Genomic DNA, 21455 nt, shown 5'->3' on the forward strand with positions numbered 1-21455 from the left:
CAACCATCAATATCAAGTACAACAAACAACAGCCTATTTTTTTATTATTATATAATTGACTTATGCACTTATGAAATAGGCTTACAAAATCTAAAATAATGCATTAGACAATCATACATTAATAAAATTGATAATGTCTACTGTTCCGAAGATTAAGGATTAGTGCAGTGTTTCACATGGCCACGCAAACCCAATTGCGATCTGCATATTTTCTCACATCTGATATAGATAAAGCCGATGTCTGTCGGGAGTCTTGTTCTTTAAGTTTTCTTTCCGTCTTCTGCGCCTCTGAAAGAGACAGTTGGATAGCTCTCACAAAGGCTGCTGGACATCATACATTAGGCTTAGGCAACCATACATTAGGCCATAGGTTTGAATTATACAACCATTCATTTGGCGTATACAACCATACTATAGGACTTATATAATTATAAATCTCAGTCATTCATATTGCGATGAATGGAGTTTTCTCTCAGTAAAATTGAATGATAATCCATTCTACCTGTCAAAAAGCCCTTAAAAACTTTCGACCACAATACAGGATAAACTATGTGTGTAATAATAAGTAGTGGCATACTAGAGGGAGTAAAAGTACATTAAAACAAAAACATCCCACATTGTCTCCGACTGAGATCTAATTAGATAAGTATATCATTGAATTATTATTTTTAATGTCACAAGGTGTAAGGTGTAGTACAATCCCCTTCATTTAGACACCCTTGTTTATAATCCCCATTGATTTTTTTTTAAAAGCAATACAATGAATGTAGAGCGTTAACTTTAAATTCAAATACTAGCAAACGAGACCTCCACTTGATTCACACACAGACACATGTGTTAAAGTAATTATTCATTCTCTACTATTTCTCCACATTGTGGAGGACCGCTACACAAGACAGTGTACGTGCCTGTCGGAATTTGACCCCACCTTCACCAAACCTTGCCCCCCCCCCCACTCCTTTTCCCAATGGCCCCAGCACCCTCCTCTACCTTCATGCCGGTACCAAATACCTGGGACAGATACCGCGACACTGCTTCTATACATACGTCAACGTAACGGTATTTGTTGATTACAAGAAGCGGGCGTGTTTCCGCAAACATTTTGTGCAGGACGTTTATTTAGCTGAAGCTCTGTAGTAGTCAACGTCTTACACACACGCCATAACATTATTAGTGTATTCTAAGCTAACTCAGCTATGAACAAGGCTTTTTTTTTTTTTTTTCGTATAGGCCTACGTTTAGTTATCGTTTCACTATCGCTAATCTTAACGAATGTTACACTGTTTTTCCATAACTGCATTAAATTTTATAAATATTTATACAATAATGAATGTATAAACTGTAAGTTCCAAGATTTCATATTAATCTTTAATTAAGCTTGCCCACTGACCCATATATTTGTAGTGTTATAGCTATGCACCTTAGGCGACCAAAAGTGAACGCACCAAAATGACGACACTAATCGAAACCGAGACTGTAGCTTAGAGATAGATTTAGTTGATGCTTAGGTTGTCATAGAGTGAACATTTATTAGATAGTGAGTGTGACTGGACTGTTCTCGTTAAGTATTAAACTATTTGGAATCTTTATATGAAATTGACTCAAGTCATTTTAAGTTTATCTAATTCTAATCTTGCATATGTCTTGTTCGTCTGCTGATTAAATCGAACACAACATCAGTAGTAATACACTCACACAGACGCAGGCAATCTTCTGATCTTCATGTGTAAAGTATATCTAAGTCAGTGGCGTTGCTAGGAATTTGCCCTCATTTGGGGGCCCGGGCGGCTTGACCTCTTTAAGGGTCCCTGAATTTTGACATTCGACATTATGACATGAAATAATGGCCTAATATTTAATACTTAATGTAAAAAAAAATTCGAACACTCATTTGGGGGCCCCCTCAGGTGGGGGCCCGGAGGGGATTTTCAAATTACCCCTCCTCCATCCTCCCACCATAGCTACGCCACTGATCTAAGTCATTAAAAAACTGCACCCTTCCATAAAAAGTACGTTTGTTCTCCAAAACGTAAGTTTGGCCTATATGTCTCCATGTTATCCGTTGGCGCCCTTGGGAATAAATGTGTTCCAAACCAAGACGACCACCCACAGTGACTCTTAATTTTCCTCTTCTTTTTAGTTTAAAAATGCTTAATTAAATGTGCCCTCCTTATAAAGCGAATCAGTTCTTCGCTCTGAAGACTTTTACATTAAGCTAATACTAGAATTATGTCCTAACCATATAGAGCGCCAATAGAACCTATTGGAGATTTTCACGAGAAATTAATCAAAGTCATGAACACTAAATTAAAGGTGGCAGTTACGACATAACAGTAATCTAATGTAAAGGTGGGCTACAGAGTCTCGCCTTCAGTCCATGCTAACAACTACACCTAAACTTACTGTGACCAGTGGTGTAGAATGGACTCCACATTTAAGCTTAGGGTGTTTCCATAAACCTAAAAGGAACGTTAACTGCTACGCTAAAAAAAAAACACCAGAGAAACGACTACAAATAAAAAAAACCTATTTATTGAAATAGTTACAAAGTAAATGATAAAAAGCATGTAAATACTCGCCACCCTTTTTTCGCAAAAAGCCGCTAGTGTTTATTTGATTATTTTAATTTTTGACACCACAAGTTTCCACAAGCCGTGTACAGGACAAAGTCGAATTGAATACATTCTATCAAAACATTTCAAACACCGAATACAGCCATAAGAAGGTTACACCGTCACAGTTGACGTGCTGGAAGTAGCACTGTAGTTGTAACTGAGGACGACACACTGATAGCAGTTTTCCAGTTCAACATAGACCATGTGCATTTCTCATGGATATCTTTTAGTCTAGTGACAGTCTAGTCCAGTTTCAGAGTTTTAATCTTATTCCGTTTTTATGCTGTAGGCCTTCTCTATTTTTCCCCCAGTCACAAAATAAAATCTATATATTTTTTTCTATTACAGACTGTGAATGTATAGTGGATGTATAATTTTAAAGGCTATCTTTTAATTAACTTGATTAGGATTAAATTTGTATATCATATTCATATTAACTATCTATGCAAACAATCTAGTATATTATTTCTGGCCTTCTATCCCCGTATGCCTACTACTACACTACAGTATTACCCTGGCGATAAGGTTTTAGTCAATCAATGCTCTTATTTTCGATTCATAGAGCCACTGTAGTCTAAAGTACGAGCAAAAAAATTAATGGTGTATACCTTAGCCTTAGACTAGGTTTAGTCTATTGCTGGTTCAACATGAGACAAGCACTGCAGAGGCACACCCCACTGACCCCAGAGATAAATACTTTGATCAGTGAGTGAAAATCAGAAGGCCTATATACACCGATAGACTATATTAAATTAACTATTTAAGGTTTCTGATTTTAATTTATATATGTGATTTGTAAACATTGTGATTAAATTGTATGTATATATATATAAGGTTGGTAAACATTGAGATTAAATGATACATATATAAGGTGAGATTAAATTATATGTATAAAGGTTGGTAAATGTTGACCTACTACAAGGTCTCTTAAAGAAACCAAGTTTACAAATATTTTGTTACTAGCAAGGTTTTCACAGATGTAACTTGTGATAAAATGACTATGTATTGAGAAATATTTTAGGAAAAAAAACGGATTGCGACAAGAGAACATGTTTATAGTTATATCCGGCACTGTGTGGCGGTCAAGTATGCTCGTCCAAGTGCAACTCAAGATGAACAAGTTCACTTTTTTTTTTTTTTTCAAACCCAAACTTGCATTGTCACTGTAGCTTCTCACTTGACAGATTTGAAAATACCGCGCGTGTACAGTGTGATTGCCGCCAAATGACGTTGTCAAATGAGGTTCCAGCCAAATAGTTGACATTTTTACAAGCGAGTGAAAAACGGAGTCAGAGAGGTTAGAGGTTAGGATTGAGAAATTATTCATTCAGAAGTGCTTGAAGAAACGTGTACATTTGTATGGGCTAATATTAGATCTAAGCATTTTTTGTGTTAGTCATGTTGTTCATGTAACCATATTTTGAATGGAAATGTGAAGTTTTGGTCCTGAAACAATGAATGATGCACACTTGTTAAATGTATAATGGTAACTCTAGCGTCTCCATTTTTAATGAGAGATAATGAATAACGTGACCCTGTCAGCACTGTTTTAATTTGCCATATTTATTCAATATCTATCTATCTATCTATCTATCTATCTATCTATCTATCTATCTATCTATCTATCTATCAATCTATCTGACTATCTATCTATCTATCTATCTATCTATCTATCTATCTATCTATCTATCTGACTATCTATCTATCTATCTATCTGACTATCTATCTGACTATCTATCTATCTATCTATCTATCTATCTATCTATCTATCTATCTATCTATCTATCTATCTATCTATCTGACTATCTATCTATCTATCTATCTATCTATCTATCTATCTGACTATCTGACTATCTATCTATCTATCTATCTATCTATCTATCTATCTATCTATCTATCTATCTATCTATCTATCTATCTGACTATCTATCTATCTATCTATCTATCTATCTATCTATCTATCTATCTATCTATCTATCTATCTATCTGACTGTCTGTATATTTATCTATATATCTAATCTACATATCTATTTGAATTTAACAAATTATTTAAAATAACAATATTTATACAATGGTTCGTTAATATTATAATTTATATATTTAGTTTTTGTGCTTATGCCTCTTTTTTTTTGGGGGGGGGGGGGCTTCATGTCTCTTTTTGGTGATTCCGGCCTTTTGTTTCGGTGGACACCTACCGCCAATATTAATTGTTTCCAGTTAACACCGGGGAGATTAAAGTCCTATATTTTAGTGCTATCAGTGAAATTCGACGAAGCCTATTTAAAAACGAAACATCTATTTTGGATACAGGTTTGGATTTAGAAAAGCTTTCAGTTATAGACAAGCAGTTCACAATGGTGTCGCCTAACAAATGAAGCTCCAATGTATTTGTTCACCTATTGAAACCAACTGTTTATTGGCTGCTAATGGAAAGGAAATCGCGAATATAATTGAGTGTTAAATCCTTTTATTTTTACAATACCTCTATTCAAGTCATAACTTCATGGAACCTGGATGCATGAACCTGGATCCAGGAACCTGGACAGCTGATCTCAAAAGGTTTCTAACGCTTTTCCTAGAAATTTAACAGTTGTTATATATTGATGAAAAAAAGAATTGATAGCTCGTTGGCAACACGGGGAAAACTCTAGTTTGACCGTTATAATTTGTAAGGATAAAAAAGAAATAAACGAAAATGAGGCTGGAGACTATATCTAGGTCTAGAGCCAACATGGCGTAGTCATCCGTATTACCGTAGTTATGTAATAACTGATTGAATTTAAAGTGGCTTCAATTTTTATGAAGTTTATAAGCGTTGCATATATTTTTTACGGAAATCTAATAGAGAGATTACTAGATTCTAGATCTAGAAGTAGATCTAGACTAGATCTTAAAGAGTTATAAATCAGAATCAAGTCTAGTGTTAGAGCTAGATTTGCATATAATAAACATACTAATAAATAATCGCACACTTTTTTATTATTTTGTTAAAACTTATTTTAGTATATATGAAGCTTAATAATGGAGATATTGGCTTTAGAAAAAATATATTTGTTAAAATGCTTTTCTTGTTTAAAGCCAGTTGATTGACGTGTCTAAGTAACTGTGGAAGTATAAAATAGTAGGCCTACTATCAGTGTTTATTTTACATGAAAGTATTCTATTGAGTCTAACACTAAGTTCATGTATAAGATTTCTTTCTACAGACTCACTTCAATTAAACTATTGGGGATGATGTTGTCTCAAGCGTTCGATTTACTGTTAGACTTACAAAAAAATACAAACAAAAAACAACAAAAAAACATGGAATCAATTTGAGAAATATCATAAAGACATGGATAAATTTTGAATTGGTAAAATAACATGGGTGCAATAAGTCGTTCAAGGGAGGAATCAGTTTGAAAGCAGCTAAAACCAGTCACTAAACTTGAAGCAGTTGAAACCAGTCACTAAACGTGAAGCAGTTGAAACCAGTCACTAAACTTGAAGCAGTTGAAACCAGTCACTAAACTTGAAGCAGTTGAAACCAGTCACTAAACGTGAAGCAGTTGAAACCAGTTATAATTTTCGTTATTTTTCATATTTTGCCAAAAAATAAAACTTTTGAAGTGGAAGTTGCTGGAAACTGTCTGGGAACTTCTACAAGAAAGTTCCGGTACATTTAACTTGTTACCTGAAACAGGTGTACACTTCTGGTTTGCTCTTGTAGTCTTACCGAAATAGGCAAAGGTGAAGTTCACCCAGACAGAGTTCACAAATACACTTACACGTGTAAACTTTATTGTTGGCCAGATTTATTACACAACAGATACAAGTTTCATTTTTTTTTTAAAACCAAAAGTTGTTTTCTTTCCTCTCAGAACTAAAAGTGTATGATACACAAGGGACGGATCTACGGCAGTGCAACATTGCAGCCGTCCAGGCATCCGCCAACATTTTTTTTTCATTTGTACGCTGAACATAAAAAATAATTAAATGTGCAAGTTGGCCAAATCTTATATGTCATTACCATAGAATTAAGAGCATTTTCATAAAGTCTTAACAAATGGGCCTCCTCACTAATCTCACTCTGAGATTTACATACTGATGTGCGGTAGCCTACTGACTGACTGTTGTAGTGCACAATTGTAAAACAAATTTACTCACTGATAATAAAGATTATTATTATTATTAATTAGAGCAGAAAGAGCTCAGGAACATATTGTGCTTAAAAAATATACTCCTGGGGGAATCTAGCTTGAACCTTTGGACATCTGACTTGATGTTCGTATTTTAAATATTAGGTTGTTTTATTTAATCTATGAGTGTCCACTTTGTTCTAGGCGGACGTCGTAAAATCACAGCATTGAAACGTTTGACTAGAAGTCTGAAAGATGTAGGTCACTAATTTATTTTAATTACATCTGCTAAGTCAGATCTTTGAGAAGTTGAACGATCAATTGAAAAACATTTGGCTTGCATCACTTGAAAAAATATATTTTTCTAATTTATAGACTAATCTGTTTTAAGTTAAGTTACAGTTCTATTAGATCTCTTTCTTAGATGTGAAGATCGTTTCAAGGTTACAGTTTACACTCTAAACATTTGCTGCAATGTTTACACAGTACACGTCTGCATTGTTTCTTCTTAATTCTTAGCGTTGTTATCGTCACTTTCAACTGAAACACGTACACCTCTACAATAATAGACCCAGTGCCGTAGTTAGACTTGAAAAGGACCTAAGCTATTTGAAAAAGACCTAAGCTATTTTAAAAGGACTTAAGGTGTTTGAAAAAGACCTAAGCTATTTGAAAAGGACATAAGCTATTTGAAAAAGACCTAAGCTATTTGAAAAGGACCTAATCTGTGGGAGATACAGGGTCCTTTTTCGGCCCTCTATAAGTTACGGTATTAAATGTCAGTGCTAAATATTTCTTGGGGGGGGGGGGGGGGGGCTATAACGTATGTTGCCTTAAGGTCAATCCGGCCCTTGAATATCACGTTGATATATATAACTGTTTGTATTTAATTGAGCACAGACATCTAAGGATTATTAAAATTGAAAATAAACAGTTTAGACACTGTACACATTGTGTGTGTGTGTGTTTATCTATATTTAGGAAAAAAAACGCAGTATCGATTTCTTGAGTTATTGAGCATGTATGTTTTTGATCATTGGGTATTCTAAAAGTTGACAACTTGTCAGATCTTTCGAGGATTAACAGATTCAATAGTTAAATAGTCATGTAGGGCTCTTGTCTGTCACTCTAGTGCTGTAGAGTTCGACTCCTTATCTAGATCATTGAGGCAATCTGTTTACTTGATATAAGAGTTTTATGAGGACCTTTGATGCGTCATTTCAGTATATTCGCCCGTATCCATTTAAAGAGTTGAACAGAGAAACTGTTCAAGCTAATCCCATACCTTCAATTCTTTCCCCTGTCTGATCTCTGGGTTTAGACATAGAAACTCTTATGGTTTTCAACTAGCAGGGGATATAATTTAGTGTGGGCCCGCTACACTCAACAATAGCCAGTGGAGAGAAAGAGTCCTTATTTAAATACATAGTTAGAAACATTGTTTACTTGCATTGAAAGAGATATTAATTTGAAAATACTTTGGCAAGCTGGCTGTGACATTAGCCTATATTTTCCGGTATTTATTAATTTAAATGCGGATAAAAAATAACCTCTTAAAAAAAAATCAGTTCTCGTTAAAACAAAGTATTACTTTAAAGTTGCTGGTGCTAAGCAGTTCTGGAAAGTCAAAACTCGCCTCAGAGATAACAGCCAAGAAACACCCACGAGTTACCTCCATTAGGCCTGGTCTACAAAATACATCTTATGAACACACTAGATTTACCTCCCTTATCTTTGGGCACAACCTTCTTATATGTATCCCCCTTACCCACCCTCCTCCATGTATTCCTCTCCCTCCTCCCCCTTCCCAACGTATTTCTCTCCTCCTATGTCTTTCTCTTCATGACTCAAACCATACGCTCATAACCTTGAGTACAGGCTTTGCTTTGACCCCCAGGTAGTATACAAGGTTGAGGCCACTAGGTAGGTATGAACGGTACTGGTGATATCTACCTAACTATTTGTCTATCTAACTAGTACAAGTGAACATATGGTGATAACAGTTGACTCAATGCAAGTAAGAGACGGGGCCTGGACTTACAAGTTTAGCAGAGGCAGAACTGTAGGTCCAGCGATAAGAGATTAAGGACAGCAAATAATGGCGACATATGCATACATCACAAAAATATTCTCATTAATTCTAGTAGAAAGACAGAAAGAAAAACGAGAGATGACCTGCTTCCCACAAAAAACTACCCCGAGGGTTCTAAGAAAGTCTAAAGAGTCCTAGGCTATAAAGTAATGTGGCTTTTGTCTTCTAGAGAGTTAGTGAAATGAATTTGCAAAACAATGTAACCCAGTTCTAGAAGTATATTGGACGTCTATTTGTTTTCAAATGCTAATGTTGGACTTCATCGTATGCATACAGTAAAAGTTTTAATGTACTATATAAAAAAGCGGCAAAAAGCCCAAGATCACTAGGATGTAACAGCTAGACAACTGATGTCAAAAGCCAAATGCAGAGGTATCCTTTAAAAAAATGTACTATATATAGGTCAGTTGTTTTAAAGTAATTTGTTCGTTATGGAAGCTAATACATTGCTATGTTGTTGCTTTCTTTTCCATTAAACATTTAATTTACAATTTTAATGAAGCCTACTATATAGGCCTACTGTCTAAATCTACGCCCAATAAACAAAGATTACATAGGCTCAAATTTCAGTTAGAAATCGCTTATAAATTTAATAGTTTCCGCATGAGTTGTCGTCAAACGTGAAATAACTTATCAATATCTAAATCTAGTTATATATCAATAAAACTTCAATATTAGGGCTTTCGTCTCGTCTATTGTTAAATAAATTCTAAAATATTTAATGCGTTAATTTTTCTTGGTTGATTTTTGAAAACAAATGTAGTTCTTAACAAGTATGCTTATGTCGTTGGGTAAAGCCTAACAGCTGTACTAAAATATCTCACATTAATTTTAATTTAAAGAAATGCTAGTAATGAAACATGGTGTAGGCCGGTTAGGCAGACTGGCATTAAACAATACAAGGGACGCAATCCAGACTTTCTTTCTAGTCAGATAACAGAGGAAGTTATCTGCGCCAAAGATTGTAACCGATATTAATTCATACTTCCTTCAAATACGTTTGTGCATGCATTGATGCATATATACAATTTTGCATATGAGATTTTTATCTAGAGCGGAAAAACTATAAATAGCTTACTTTTCGATGTATCCGGCTATTTTTTCTAATGTTATATGACAGTTTATGTGCACTTCTTAGTACTCCAGAGTATGTCGGGAGTCCCGAGCAGAATCGAAAAGTTATAAAACAATTTATGTTCATTTTATAGCACTGCAAAACCAAATGACACCCAACATGGTCCAGTATGCTTCCACTTTATCAAATTTGAAAGCCTATCATTCAGCGGTAAATAATCTTAAACTTCTTGTATTCACAGAAAATGACATGAGCTCCGCGCGATGCTTGACCTTCGCCTTCAAATGGTTTCGAGGTTGGTTTGCGCACAAGGTAATAAATAATTGTGACATTTTTCTTTCTCTGAAACATGTGGGATAGATAGGGCGGTCAGAGAGTTGGCCTTAAGAGGTATACCCTCTCGATCAATAAACAAGCAAAATATATTTCCTTTAAAAAAAAAATTAAAAAAAGCTTTAAAAAAGGGGAAGAACTCCTTCCTTAAAACTATACCAATAATGTACAAGTTATTCACCTTATTCGATATCAAACAAAATAATTAATTCATCATTATCATCTTTCCTTTGCGTTCCTCAGTAAAAAAAAGCCACTCTACACGGTCTCTTGCTAGTTTTTTAATGGCTTCATCTAGTTCTCTGCTTCGCCAAGTTCTGTTAGGTCTTCCTCTATGTCTTGTTCCTTGAGGGTTCCACTCTAGGCCTGTTTAGCTTTTACCAATTATTGATTTACTAATTGAGTTTTTTTTTTTTTTTGTTGATTCGTGTTTAGTTTGGTGCTATAAATAATTGTTTGAAGTATCAATTTGATCGGAGAATGCGTGAATAGCTTTAACAGTTATTCAAGGGAACTAAACCGAACCAATTTAGCCATATCTGTGAATACTGAAGTATTAGTTTCCCTTGTTGATATTAAAAAAATAATTAATTGTCTAATTTGATACTTTTTTAAAAATTGATTTATGTCTTGTCTATGTCAATGAGTAACTGTGCGAAGTTTCAAATTCGATAATGGGTGTGGGAAAAATAACGTGTACACACTTTTTACTACACAGACAGAGATACAATCATTGTAAAAAATTATAAGTGTTATATTAAATGAAAAGTTATCATTGAATCCCCATAGTGACGAAATTATTTGAAAAATCAAATCATTCACCTTCACTTATACTTGTACTGGATCGTTGGGCCACCAAACATGATCTGTCGACCGTCTTTTTCCATTCCTCTCTGTCTTTTGCCTTGACTAGAATCTCATTCAATGACAGTCCCGTCCATTCTTTAAGGTTGTCTTCCCATTCTTGTATCCTTTCTTGGATGCTAACTGCAGAATCAGAGAGGCGGATCATAGCCATGGAATCGAAATACTATAGAAGGATTCTAGGTGACACCTTCAAAGATCGCACCACAAATGAGGACATTCGAAACAGGATTACAATTGGGCTCCACGAGGACCTGCTGACAACTGTATTGACATATCACGAGGTCCTCAGGTCTCGAAAACATCCTTCAGGGAACAGTACCAGGAAAAAGAAGAAAAGACAGACTAACAAAGCATTATGGCTTATTAAAAGAGATGTTTAAAAATCAAGTACATAGAACTGACAAGCTATTGAACAAAGGTTAGACCAGCATTAGAATACGCGTCCTCTGTTTGGGGCACATTAAACATAAAGAAACAGGACGTAGAACGGCTAGCTCTCTCCACAGAGTCTTAGAGCTCATAGGGGACTTGTACAACCTCTTCCCAGCTTGCGACCTTGGATTTTTGCATTGAAAGGCTTTCAGGTAGTGGACGTCCTGTCGGATGTGATCCAACGCTGTCATCGGGGATTGACACCCCCCCTTTTTTTTTCGATACCGATACTTGTTAAATTATCTCTATGTTAGGTTTTTGCATTTTTATAACAGTTTGGGTTTTACAGGGGTGGGATGGCTAAATTTCGCTAGAGTAAAAGAGACAGAGAGAGAGAGAAACAACAATATATGTAGGCTGACGTCCGTGTATAGCTTACTCTCTATCTCTCTCTTTCTTTCCTTTCTTCTCATCTCGATTTGTCATGTCAAAAAAGGAAAAAAGAGTGATATACAATCAGCCATTCATCTTCTTCCTGCATCTGCATCCTTCTTCCTGTACTTTTACTCTCTCAATATATATCACTATATCTTGGTTGCTCGCTAGCGTTGTTTTGCATACTTCATACCTCAACAGTAATGACGCACTGTAGCCAAGTTATGGGCGTAGCCAAGGGGGAGGCTCAAACCCCTCACTCCCCCGAAATGAAATCGGAATCGGATCGGAATTTGGTAACTGATTTTTTGCTTTGATTCTGTTTATTTTAGGTGAGATTTTAATACTAAACCATAACTAGCCCCAGCGCAGCCAAGGGGGTTTTGAGTTTAAAACCCCCTACCAGGGTGTTTGCAGTCGAATCCCCCTCTTCTATAAAAAAAAAATAAATAATGCAAACGACAATAACCAAATTCCAAGAGTATAACTAAGGAAGATTTTGATTTTAAAACCCTCTCCGAAATTAACGATAAAACACCCTCTTCAAAATTAGACTATCCATACATCAGTCACCAAAGGGTTTTTGAGTTTAAAATGCCCGAAGCTAAAAAATACCTATTCAATATAAAAAAAAAAGCAAATTACACACTCAAAATTCTATGAGCGTAGCCAAGCCAAGGGGGGGGGGGTTGAGTTTAAACCTCCTCCTCCTCTAGAGTTTTTTTTTAAGTTTAAATCCCCTACAGATGGTTTTGAGTTTAAATACCCCAACATAGAAATTTGAGCTTGAAAACCTCTCTCGTCAATTTTATTCTAAAGCAAACTACAGTCACCAAATTTTATGAGCGTAGCTAATGGGGTTTTGAATTTAAAAAAAAAAAAAAAAAAACTCCATAGATTTTTTATTTTTAAAGCCCCAAAAAATGATTTTGACGATAAAACTTCCCTTTTCGATATAAAATCTAAAGCAAACTACAGTCAACTAATTCCAAGAGTGTAGCCAAGAGAGGTTACGAATTTCTACCAGTGGCTGGGCTCCATTAATAAAGTGCAGTGAATAGTCATCTGCCGAAATTGAAAAAGACTAAATGTGGCTCCACAAAGATGGCTTAGACGGATTTCAGGAGCCAGTTATAGAGATCGGGTCTCAATCAAGGAAATCCTATGCCGAACTAGGAGTCGACCCCTTAGTAAGATTGTGAAAGAGCGTCGCATGAGGTTTGCGGGACATGTTCTCCGACAAACTGAATTACGCATAATAAGAGTTGCGATGACATGGAGGCCATTACGAGGAAAGTGCAAACAGGGACATCCTAGTACAACTTGGCGCCACACTTTCATGGAGGTCCTCAGAGCAGGTGGAAAGAGGCTTCAGACATTGCCAGTTACAGATTTTTGTTGAAGCAGCTTGTCGCCCAGTGCGCCGAACGACGCGGGAGGATTTAAGTCAGTAAGAATGGTACATAAGGTTTTTAAAATAAAACTTATTGATAGCAGGATAATGCACAGTAGAAACCTCAAAATATGCATTTTGTTGGCTTTTAATATCGGAAATAGTGCTTGGCGGCGGGGCCCCGCCCCGCGCTGGGTGAGCCCACAGCTCATCCCCAGACCCCCTTGCAGGATATGGCGGGGAGTCTACAATTTTTTCACTAACATCAGGAAGAACAATAAAAGTCTTCCAAAAAATGAATGGTCAGAAAGTAATACAAATTAATATTGTACACAAACACACACATATTTTTTTTGCCCGGGGGGGGGGGGGAAGAAAAACAAATCCCCCCCCACGAAAAAAAATCTGGCTACGCCCATGAGTCAAGTATACATATTTCAAACACTTCAGTATTCAAGCGAACCCCCCTTCCCCCATATGTTCTTGTACGATAAAAACTCCCTAATATCAAACTGTACATTTTATCATTTTATTTGAAGACCGTGTGTCACTGTGACAGACAATAGTCACCTTATTGTATTATATTTGATGTGAGTGTGTTGACTCTCGAGCGTGAAAGCATGAACATATGAGCAGAAGTAGTCAGGTGACCGGAAGTAGGAGTGAAAGGGCGAGCGAGATTTTGGTCAGTGACGTTAGTAATCAAGTAAGAAGTTGTAAAGAAGATGTACGTGTGTAATATCTATTTTATAATAAAATACAAACTTCTACATTTATTAGATCATGAACTAAATGAACTGGACTATCCCAACACGATCAACGTAAAGTTTTTGCCTCCACATAGGGGCCAGTTATCTGCAGTTATCTGCACTCTATGAGAATAATGAGAACGCAGAAGAAGAACCAAATCAACGCAGAGATACTAAGAGCAGTAATAATAATAATGGCTATGTCTTCGAATCCGAAGATTAAGGATCAGTGTAGTGTTGCACATGGCTACGCAAACCTAGCTGGGACCTGAATATTTTTCCACAACTGATGCAGACAAAGCCGTTGTCCTCTGGGGGTGGGTCTTTTAAAATTTTCTTTACGTCCTATGAGCTTGTCCTCTACAAGGGCACGCCTCTGGACCTCAAAATGTACATAAAACCACGTAACACCCACGCTCTTACAAACTTCAAGAAAACAAAAAGAAAACCTTTGAGTTGTCTCTCTGAAGGGGCGGAGCATTATTCTTGCCCCAAAATGCAGACGAGACGAACATGAGGCTGAAACGTGCCCAGCGACAAAAAATTCTCAACAGCGTAACTGAAGAGATAAAAGGAACGAATTTATTTTGTATAACAATGTACTTGAAGCATATCTTGTTTCTGTATTTCTCTACTACAGTCAAACCTCAATCTCTAGAACTCGGTTATTGCAAAAGTCTCTGGTACTCTCAAAGTTTGCTTTAGTCCCGACTCATTTACGTTGAAATCAAAGAAGTTGGGCTTTGAACATCACATATGTCGAGGTAATTAGGTCGGCCTATTGAAGCTCAAAATAAAGAGGTCTGTGTATTTTGTTGTTATTGCCACTAGAGTGTAACGGATTGGCCACAAACTACCAATGCAATAAATAGAGTACGACCCAAGGGCGGATCTTGAATAATTGAGAATAATTAGATCTGTCTCGAGAGACAGTCGATACGTCACTTGATAAGTCACTTGTTGATTGTAGTTCCTTTACAGCAGCACCAGAATTTCCTCATGCGCTGTAGATAATAGTATCACGAGTTGTCCATGCGTCATGGTTTCTCTCTTGGCCTTGCCAGTGAGTTCCAAGGCCATTCTACACATTACATTTTGGTACCATCTTTGCTGCAGAAGCTGCCGTAGGAAGTATTATATCTTTTGCTGAACTCCTGAACAGGCAGCAAAAGTTTAAAATCAGAGTAACCTTCTCCTAGATCAGTGTTTCCCAAACTTTTCCGTAACGGAACCCTTCGCATTTTCTGAGTATTTAGCGGAACACTTTGCTTATTTTTTTAGAGAGATTAATTCACGTGGTGGCCTATTAGTTAATTATTCCAGTAGATTCAGGCCTTGCGGAACACGATTGGGAAACATTGTCCTAAATAGACTCTTTTTTTTTTAGATGACGGCTGCATCTGCTCGAAACTCGGTTTTAGAAGCACCAGTTATCTATCTTCACCTGTCAGTAGAAGTAGTTTCATTGGGCATTATGTCTTAAGATCACAAGAGATGACCAGTTGCTGGACTTAGTTTTCAGAGGCTATTTAAAACTCATGTTATATGTACATATATATAAACAAATACACACCCATACGAAGATTGTCGCAATCTTGTCCGTGCTTTAACTACAGGGTACTTTTCAATAAGTCTAAAAGATGAAGTGCCTAAACCCTAAAACTGTACTCGCTTTTTCCCCTCCACAGCTTCCAACCATTCATAGATTTAGACTTCTGTCTGTCAAGACGTGTGGTGAAAAGTTTGAACACGTTATCTCTCCCACACCTATTCTCTCCTACACCCATTCTCTCCCACACCTATTCTCTCTCACACCCATTCTCTCCCACACTTATTCTTTCCCACACCTACTCCCGAATCAAGCTGAAACTTTACTCAATTATTTATTGTACCTGAAAAAGTCAGAAACAGTTTTTTTTTAAATTACGTTTTGTAATCGTTTTTCTCCAGATCAATTAAAAATTTTGTGTAATTATTCATAGTAGATAACACTATGTGAATCAATTAAAATATTATTGAATTAATCAATTAGTGGTAATCAATTTATACAGTAAAAGGGAGCTAATTCTTAAGATATATGGCTCTGATTTAGCGGTTCTTCCCCTTATATAAGCTTTGTTTGTTTTTCTTTAAATATTTAAAAAAAATATTTTGCTTGTTGTTTTTTTTTTTTTTTGGTTTGGGGAAGGGGCACTCAAATACCACCTTTCTCCACCTTGATCCGCCACTGGACCTGTCATACAGCAAGACACATAAGCGTACGTCTAAATATCATTTAGGACGAATTTCGATTTTCTCCCTTTACTGGCTAGTGCCAATATCGCATTTTTACATTTTATTGCGACGTAATGATGACGTCACGCAATCTTCGCGCACTCGCTGATCACGAGGCGAAACAGTTTCCTAGCCTATCAAATATCGGCCTCATTAAAACACGAGCGATTTGTTTACTTCCACAGAGACATTCGTGACTGAATCAATATCATTAAAACAAAGCAGGGGAAAAAAATAAAATATTTTAACAATTAGAAATGCAGACACGCCAAAAAAAAAAACAACAACAAATGTTGTCCCTTTCAATATTTCTGTAGTATTTAAACAAAATTTTGTAGCGTAAAATCTTTCAGATATCTGCAGGACATTACTCACGTGTAATGAAAAGGAATAGAATGGTATCTAATTTGTCAATAACACTTATATTCAATTATAAACTGAACCATACAGTCTCTACTAAAACTGTTCCATTGGTTGGCAAAGTTTCAGCACAGGAATACCAATTTTATAACACAATATTTACCTGGATTAAAGTCATTGGTATGTTTGCGTGATATTCAAACACTATTCTATTGAGTGGATGATATGACATTATGAGATACAGTGGCGCCCTTTGTTTATTTATGATTCACTTGAATGGTTTTAAACTTTACATATAGCTTTGAGAGTAAAAGCGCGATGGATGAGTGGTAAAGCGACCTTGGATCTAGGGTTCAAATCCTGGTGAACACTGGAATTTTTACTTTCGGGATCTTTAGGGCGCCTCTGAATCCAACCAGCCCTAATGGGTACCTGACGTTAGTTGGGAAAAATAAAAGCGGTTGGTCGTTGTGTTGGCCACATAACATCCTAGTTAACCGTGGGCCACATAAACAGATGATCTTTACATCATCTGTCCCATAGATCACAAGGTTCGAAAGGGGAACGTTACTTCTATACACTAACTAACTCTTCTCTTAAAACTTCGGGAGGCGCGTTGGGTGCAAACAGTAACATCAACAACAAAACATCCACAATATCAACAAAAACATCACTGACAAGAACAGCAACAATAAGATCAACAACTGCAACAATAAGATCAACAACTGCAACATTAATAACAACATCACAACAGTAGTATCACAACACCATTACACCAACACCCAAATCAACAAGATCAACAGAGTAAGATCCACAAAAGCAGAATTTTCAACGGCAACATCGTCATTATTAACAACATCAACAACATTAACCCTAACAACAACATAACATCAACAGTAATGCCAACAACGGTAACAAAAAAAAAAACCCAGCATACTTATAAGTTGAAAAAACAACAACCAACAAATACATCGAGGAGGAATAGATATGACACAGTCAGAGAGTTGATGATTAGTGAGCCTCATTTAGCAACACGAAGGCCTCTATGTGACACGTTATATATGTCTGTGTAGCTCTCTGTTATACAATTGTAGCTATGTTACGGTGTTTCGATTTCATATTTTCCAAAAATGAAAAAAAAAAAAATTGCCATCTTCTTTACATTCAAGGTCACCCCATGTCTCTGGTTTGTCTCATTCTAAGTATAGTCATATTCGCTAAAAAGAGCATGCGAAATTCCAGCACCACTTTTCTGATTGCGTTAAATCTGGCTGAAGCCTACAGCGTGGCCACACTGGCAATATTTCAGGTATGTTGGTATTTCTATGTCTTGAGTTCTGTGACATCATTGATGGAGATTACCTTTAGACATAAGCCAGCCTAATTCTTTTGAAAATCTAGAAATATCAGAAACAACAAACAATTTTTAAAAAATTGTAAAGATCTAAAAAAAAAAATAAACCACAGAAAAGATGTAATACCCTGCTAAATTAATAATGCAACTTTGTAAAGTTTAATTAAACCTTGTTTAACATTAGGTAACTCTAACGGCCAAAATAAATTTTCGATTTCATTTAATTAAATGCTAGTGCCTGATGTTTGTATCGTAAGGCTTGCATGTGTAGATTACACAAAGACACATTTCTTGTGTGTTACCAGGCTTGCAGTTTCGAGAAGAAATGCTCAGACACCTGGTTGTACAATCAATTCAAACTGTACTCTACCACATACCTGGGGATAGCCAGTCAGCGCTGTGTCTACGTTTACAACTGTTTGGTCGCGGTTCAGCGATGTCTTGTCGTAGCGTACCCGGTCAAGTGAGTAGCCACTTTCATCATCATCTTCGTTAATATCAACATCAACCTGGCCCAAGTCTTTGCATTGAAACCTCGTGTCATGACCTATAGTATGACTTTAAAAGTAGTTACACTTTGTGACACATAGAATCAACCTACGTTAGGTCGCTTCGATAACAACACGTTTGTTCACGTCTCTGACACTGATTATTTATAACGTTTTATCCTATGTTTACAAAGCTTATAGCAACTCACTCTGTCTGTCTATATGGTACAATGTTAGTACACGTTATTTCTCCCAAACCAATTATTTGAATTAATTATTTTGTTTGGTACCGAACAAAGGAAAGAAAATGTACTTGACAGATGTGGCGGTATAAGTTGAATTAGTCCCCTATATATTTTTGTAGAAAATGAGGTCGTCATTTAAACTTTTGAAACTAACAATAGATAGCTATGAAACATTCTATTTTCATAAGGTTGGCTTGAGGAGGCTTGAGCCCTTGAATTCGAATTTAAGTACTACAACTTTTTTTTAATATAAATTTCATGTAAGCTAACCTTTACACAGATACCATCATCCTTCTCATCCCTCTTCCCAAGTGGTCCAGACAAGTGATAGAATCATAAAGCATGAGAAAGCTAAAAGCATGAAATTGCGCAAAACAAACAAACAAACAAAAAAAAAACAATGGGTAAAAATATTTCTAATCGCATAGATTTATTGTTGTTAGTGTAGATTTATTCCAAATTTAATTACATGACTGATTCAAACTAATTGATACAACTACACTTCATATAAACTTTTTTTTTAAAACTATTTTTTAAATTTCATTTGTTATATGCTAGAATACAAGAAACAAATTAGTGCTGAAAACCTAGACATATTTTATGATTTCTAAAGATAATGCATTTATATTCAGAGTATATATGCACATTGCCCTGGGTGTGGAAAATATGTCGGTCACAGCTGGGGCTGCGTAACCACGGGAAATATTGCATTCCTCATTTATCGAAGACAAGCCTTATTATGTGAAAAATAGACCTGCTCAAAACAAAATCTATATGTGAGAAATCTGCATGGTTATGTTCATGTATATGAGATAAAAGTAATTGTCAGTTTTTCTTTAAGAAATGGACTTGGTCTTGTAAGTCTATATGTGTGTAAACTGCACTGGTTGTATTAAACCTCTGTGTGAGAAATGGACTTGGTCCTGTTAGTCTATATGTGTGTTAACTGCACTGGTTGTATTAAACCTCTGTGTGAGAAATGGACTTGGTCCTGTTAGTCTATATGTGTGTTAACTGCACTGGTTGTATGAAGCCTCTGTGTGAGAAATGGACTTGGTCTTGTAAGTCTATATGTGTGTTAACTGCACTGGTTGTATTAAACCTCTGTGTGAGAAATGGACTTGGTCCTGTTAGTCTATATGTGTGTTAACTGCACTGGTTGTATGAAGCCTCTGTGTGAGAAATGGACTTGGTCTTGTAAGTCTATATGTGTGTTAACTGCACTGGTTGTATGAAGCCTCTGTGTGAGAAATGGACTTGGTCTTGTAAGTCTATATGTGTGTTAACTGCACTGGTTGTATGAAGCCTCTGTGTGAGAAATGGACTTGGTCTTGTAAGTCTATATGTGTGTTAACTGCACTGGTTGTATGAAGCCTCTGTGTGAGAAATGGACTTGGTCCTGTTAGTCTATATGTGTGTTAACTGCACTGGTTGTATCAAACCTCTGTGTGAGAAATGGACTTGGTCCTGTTAGTCTATATGTGTGTTAACTGCACTGGTTGTATGAAGCCTCTGTGTGAGAAATGGACTTGGTCCTGTTAGTCTATATGTGTGTTAACTGCACTGGTTGTATCAAGCCTCTGTGTGAGAAATGGACTTGGTCCTGTTAGTCTATATGTGTGTTAACTGCACTGGTTGTATGAACCCTCTGTGTGAGAAATGGACTTGGTCCTGTTAGTCTATATGTGTGTTAACTGCACTGGTTGTATGAAGCCTCTGTGTGAGAAATGGACTTGGTCCTGTTAGTCTATTTGTGTGTTAACTGCACTGGTTGTATGAAGCCTCTGTGTGAGAAATGGACTTGGTCCTGTTAGTCTATATGTGTGTTAACTGCACTGGTTGTATCAAACCTCTGTGTGAGAAATGGACTTGGTCCTGTTAGTCTATATGTGTGTTAACTGCACTGGTTGTATGAAGCCTCTGTGTGAGAAATGACTTGGTCCTGTTAGTCTATATGTGTGTTAACTGCACTGGTTGTATGAAGCCTCTGTGTGAGAAATGGACTTGGTCCTTTTAGTCTATATGTGTGTTAACTGCACTGGTTGTATGAAGCCTCTGTGTGAGAAATGGACTTGGTCCTGTTAGTCTATATGTGTGTTAACTGCACTGGTTGTATGAAGCCTCTGTGTGAGAAATGGACTTGGTCCTTTTAGTCTATATGTGTGTTAACTGCACTGGTTGTATGAAGCCTCTGTGTGAGAAATGGACTTGACTCCTGTTAGTCTATATGTGTGTTAACTGCACTGGTTGTATAAAGCCTCTGTGTGAGAAATGGGCTTGGTCCTGTTAGTCTATATGTGTGTTAACTGCACTGGTTGTATGAAGCCTCTGTGTGAGAAATGGACTTGGTCCTATTAGTCTATATGTGTGTTAACTGCACTGGTTGTATGAAGCCTCTGTGTGAGAAATGGGCTTGGTCCTGTTAGTCTATATGTGTGTTAACTGCACTGGTTGTATCAAGCCTCTGTGTGAGAAATGGACTTGGTCCTGTTAGTCTATATGTGTGTTAACTGCACTGGTTGTATGAAGCCTCTGTGTGAAAAATGGACTTGGTCCTGTTAGTCTATATGTGTTTTAACTGCACTGGTTGTATGAAGCCTCTGTGTGAGAAATGGGCTTGGTCCTGTTAGTCTATATGTGTGTTAACTGCACTGGTTGTATGAAGCCTCTGTGTGAGAAATGGAC

The 21455-nt window shown here is 36.5% G+C and overlaps 1 protein-coding gene across 2 annotated transcripts in view; it reads left to right on the top strand.

Moving 5' to 3' along the window:
• LOC129923916 (proto-oncogene Mas-like) overlaps positions 1-21455 on the top strand; it is a 47615-nt gene that overhangs the window by 8841 nt on the left and 17319 nt on the right. For both annotated transcript variants that reach the window (XM_056016986.1, XM_056016994.1), the window contains exons 2-4: positions 10142-10212; positions 17853-17992; positions 18343-18500. In XM_056016986.1, coding sequence (XP_055872961.1) covers positions 10164-10212; positions 17853-17992; positions 18343-18500 — 347 coding nt within the window. In that variant the 5' untranslated portion in view covers positions 10142-10163. The remainder of the gene's footprint in view (positions 1-10141; positions 10213-17852; positions 17993-18342; positions 18501-21455) is intronic.

This window comes from Biomphalaria glabrata, chromosome 1 (assembly GCF_947242115.1).
Source record: "Biomphalaria glabrata chromosome 1, xgBioGlab47.1, whole genome shotgun sequence".
Taxonomy (NCBI): domain Eukaryota; kingdom Metazoa; phylum Mollusca; class Gastropoda; family Planorbidae; genus Biomphalaria; species Biomphalaria glabrata.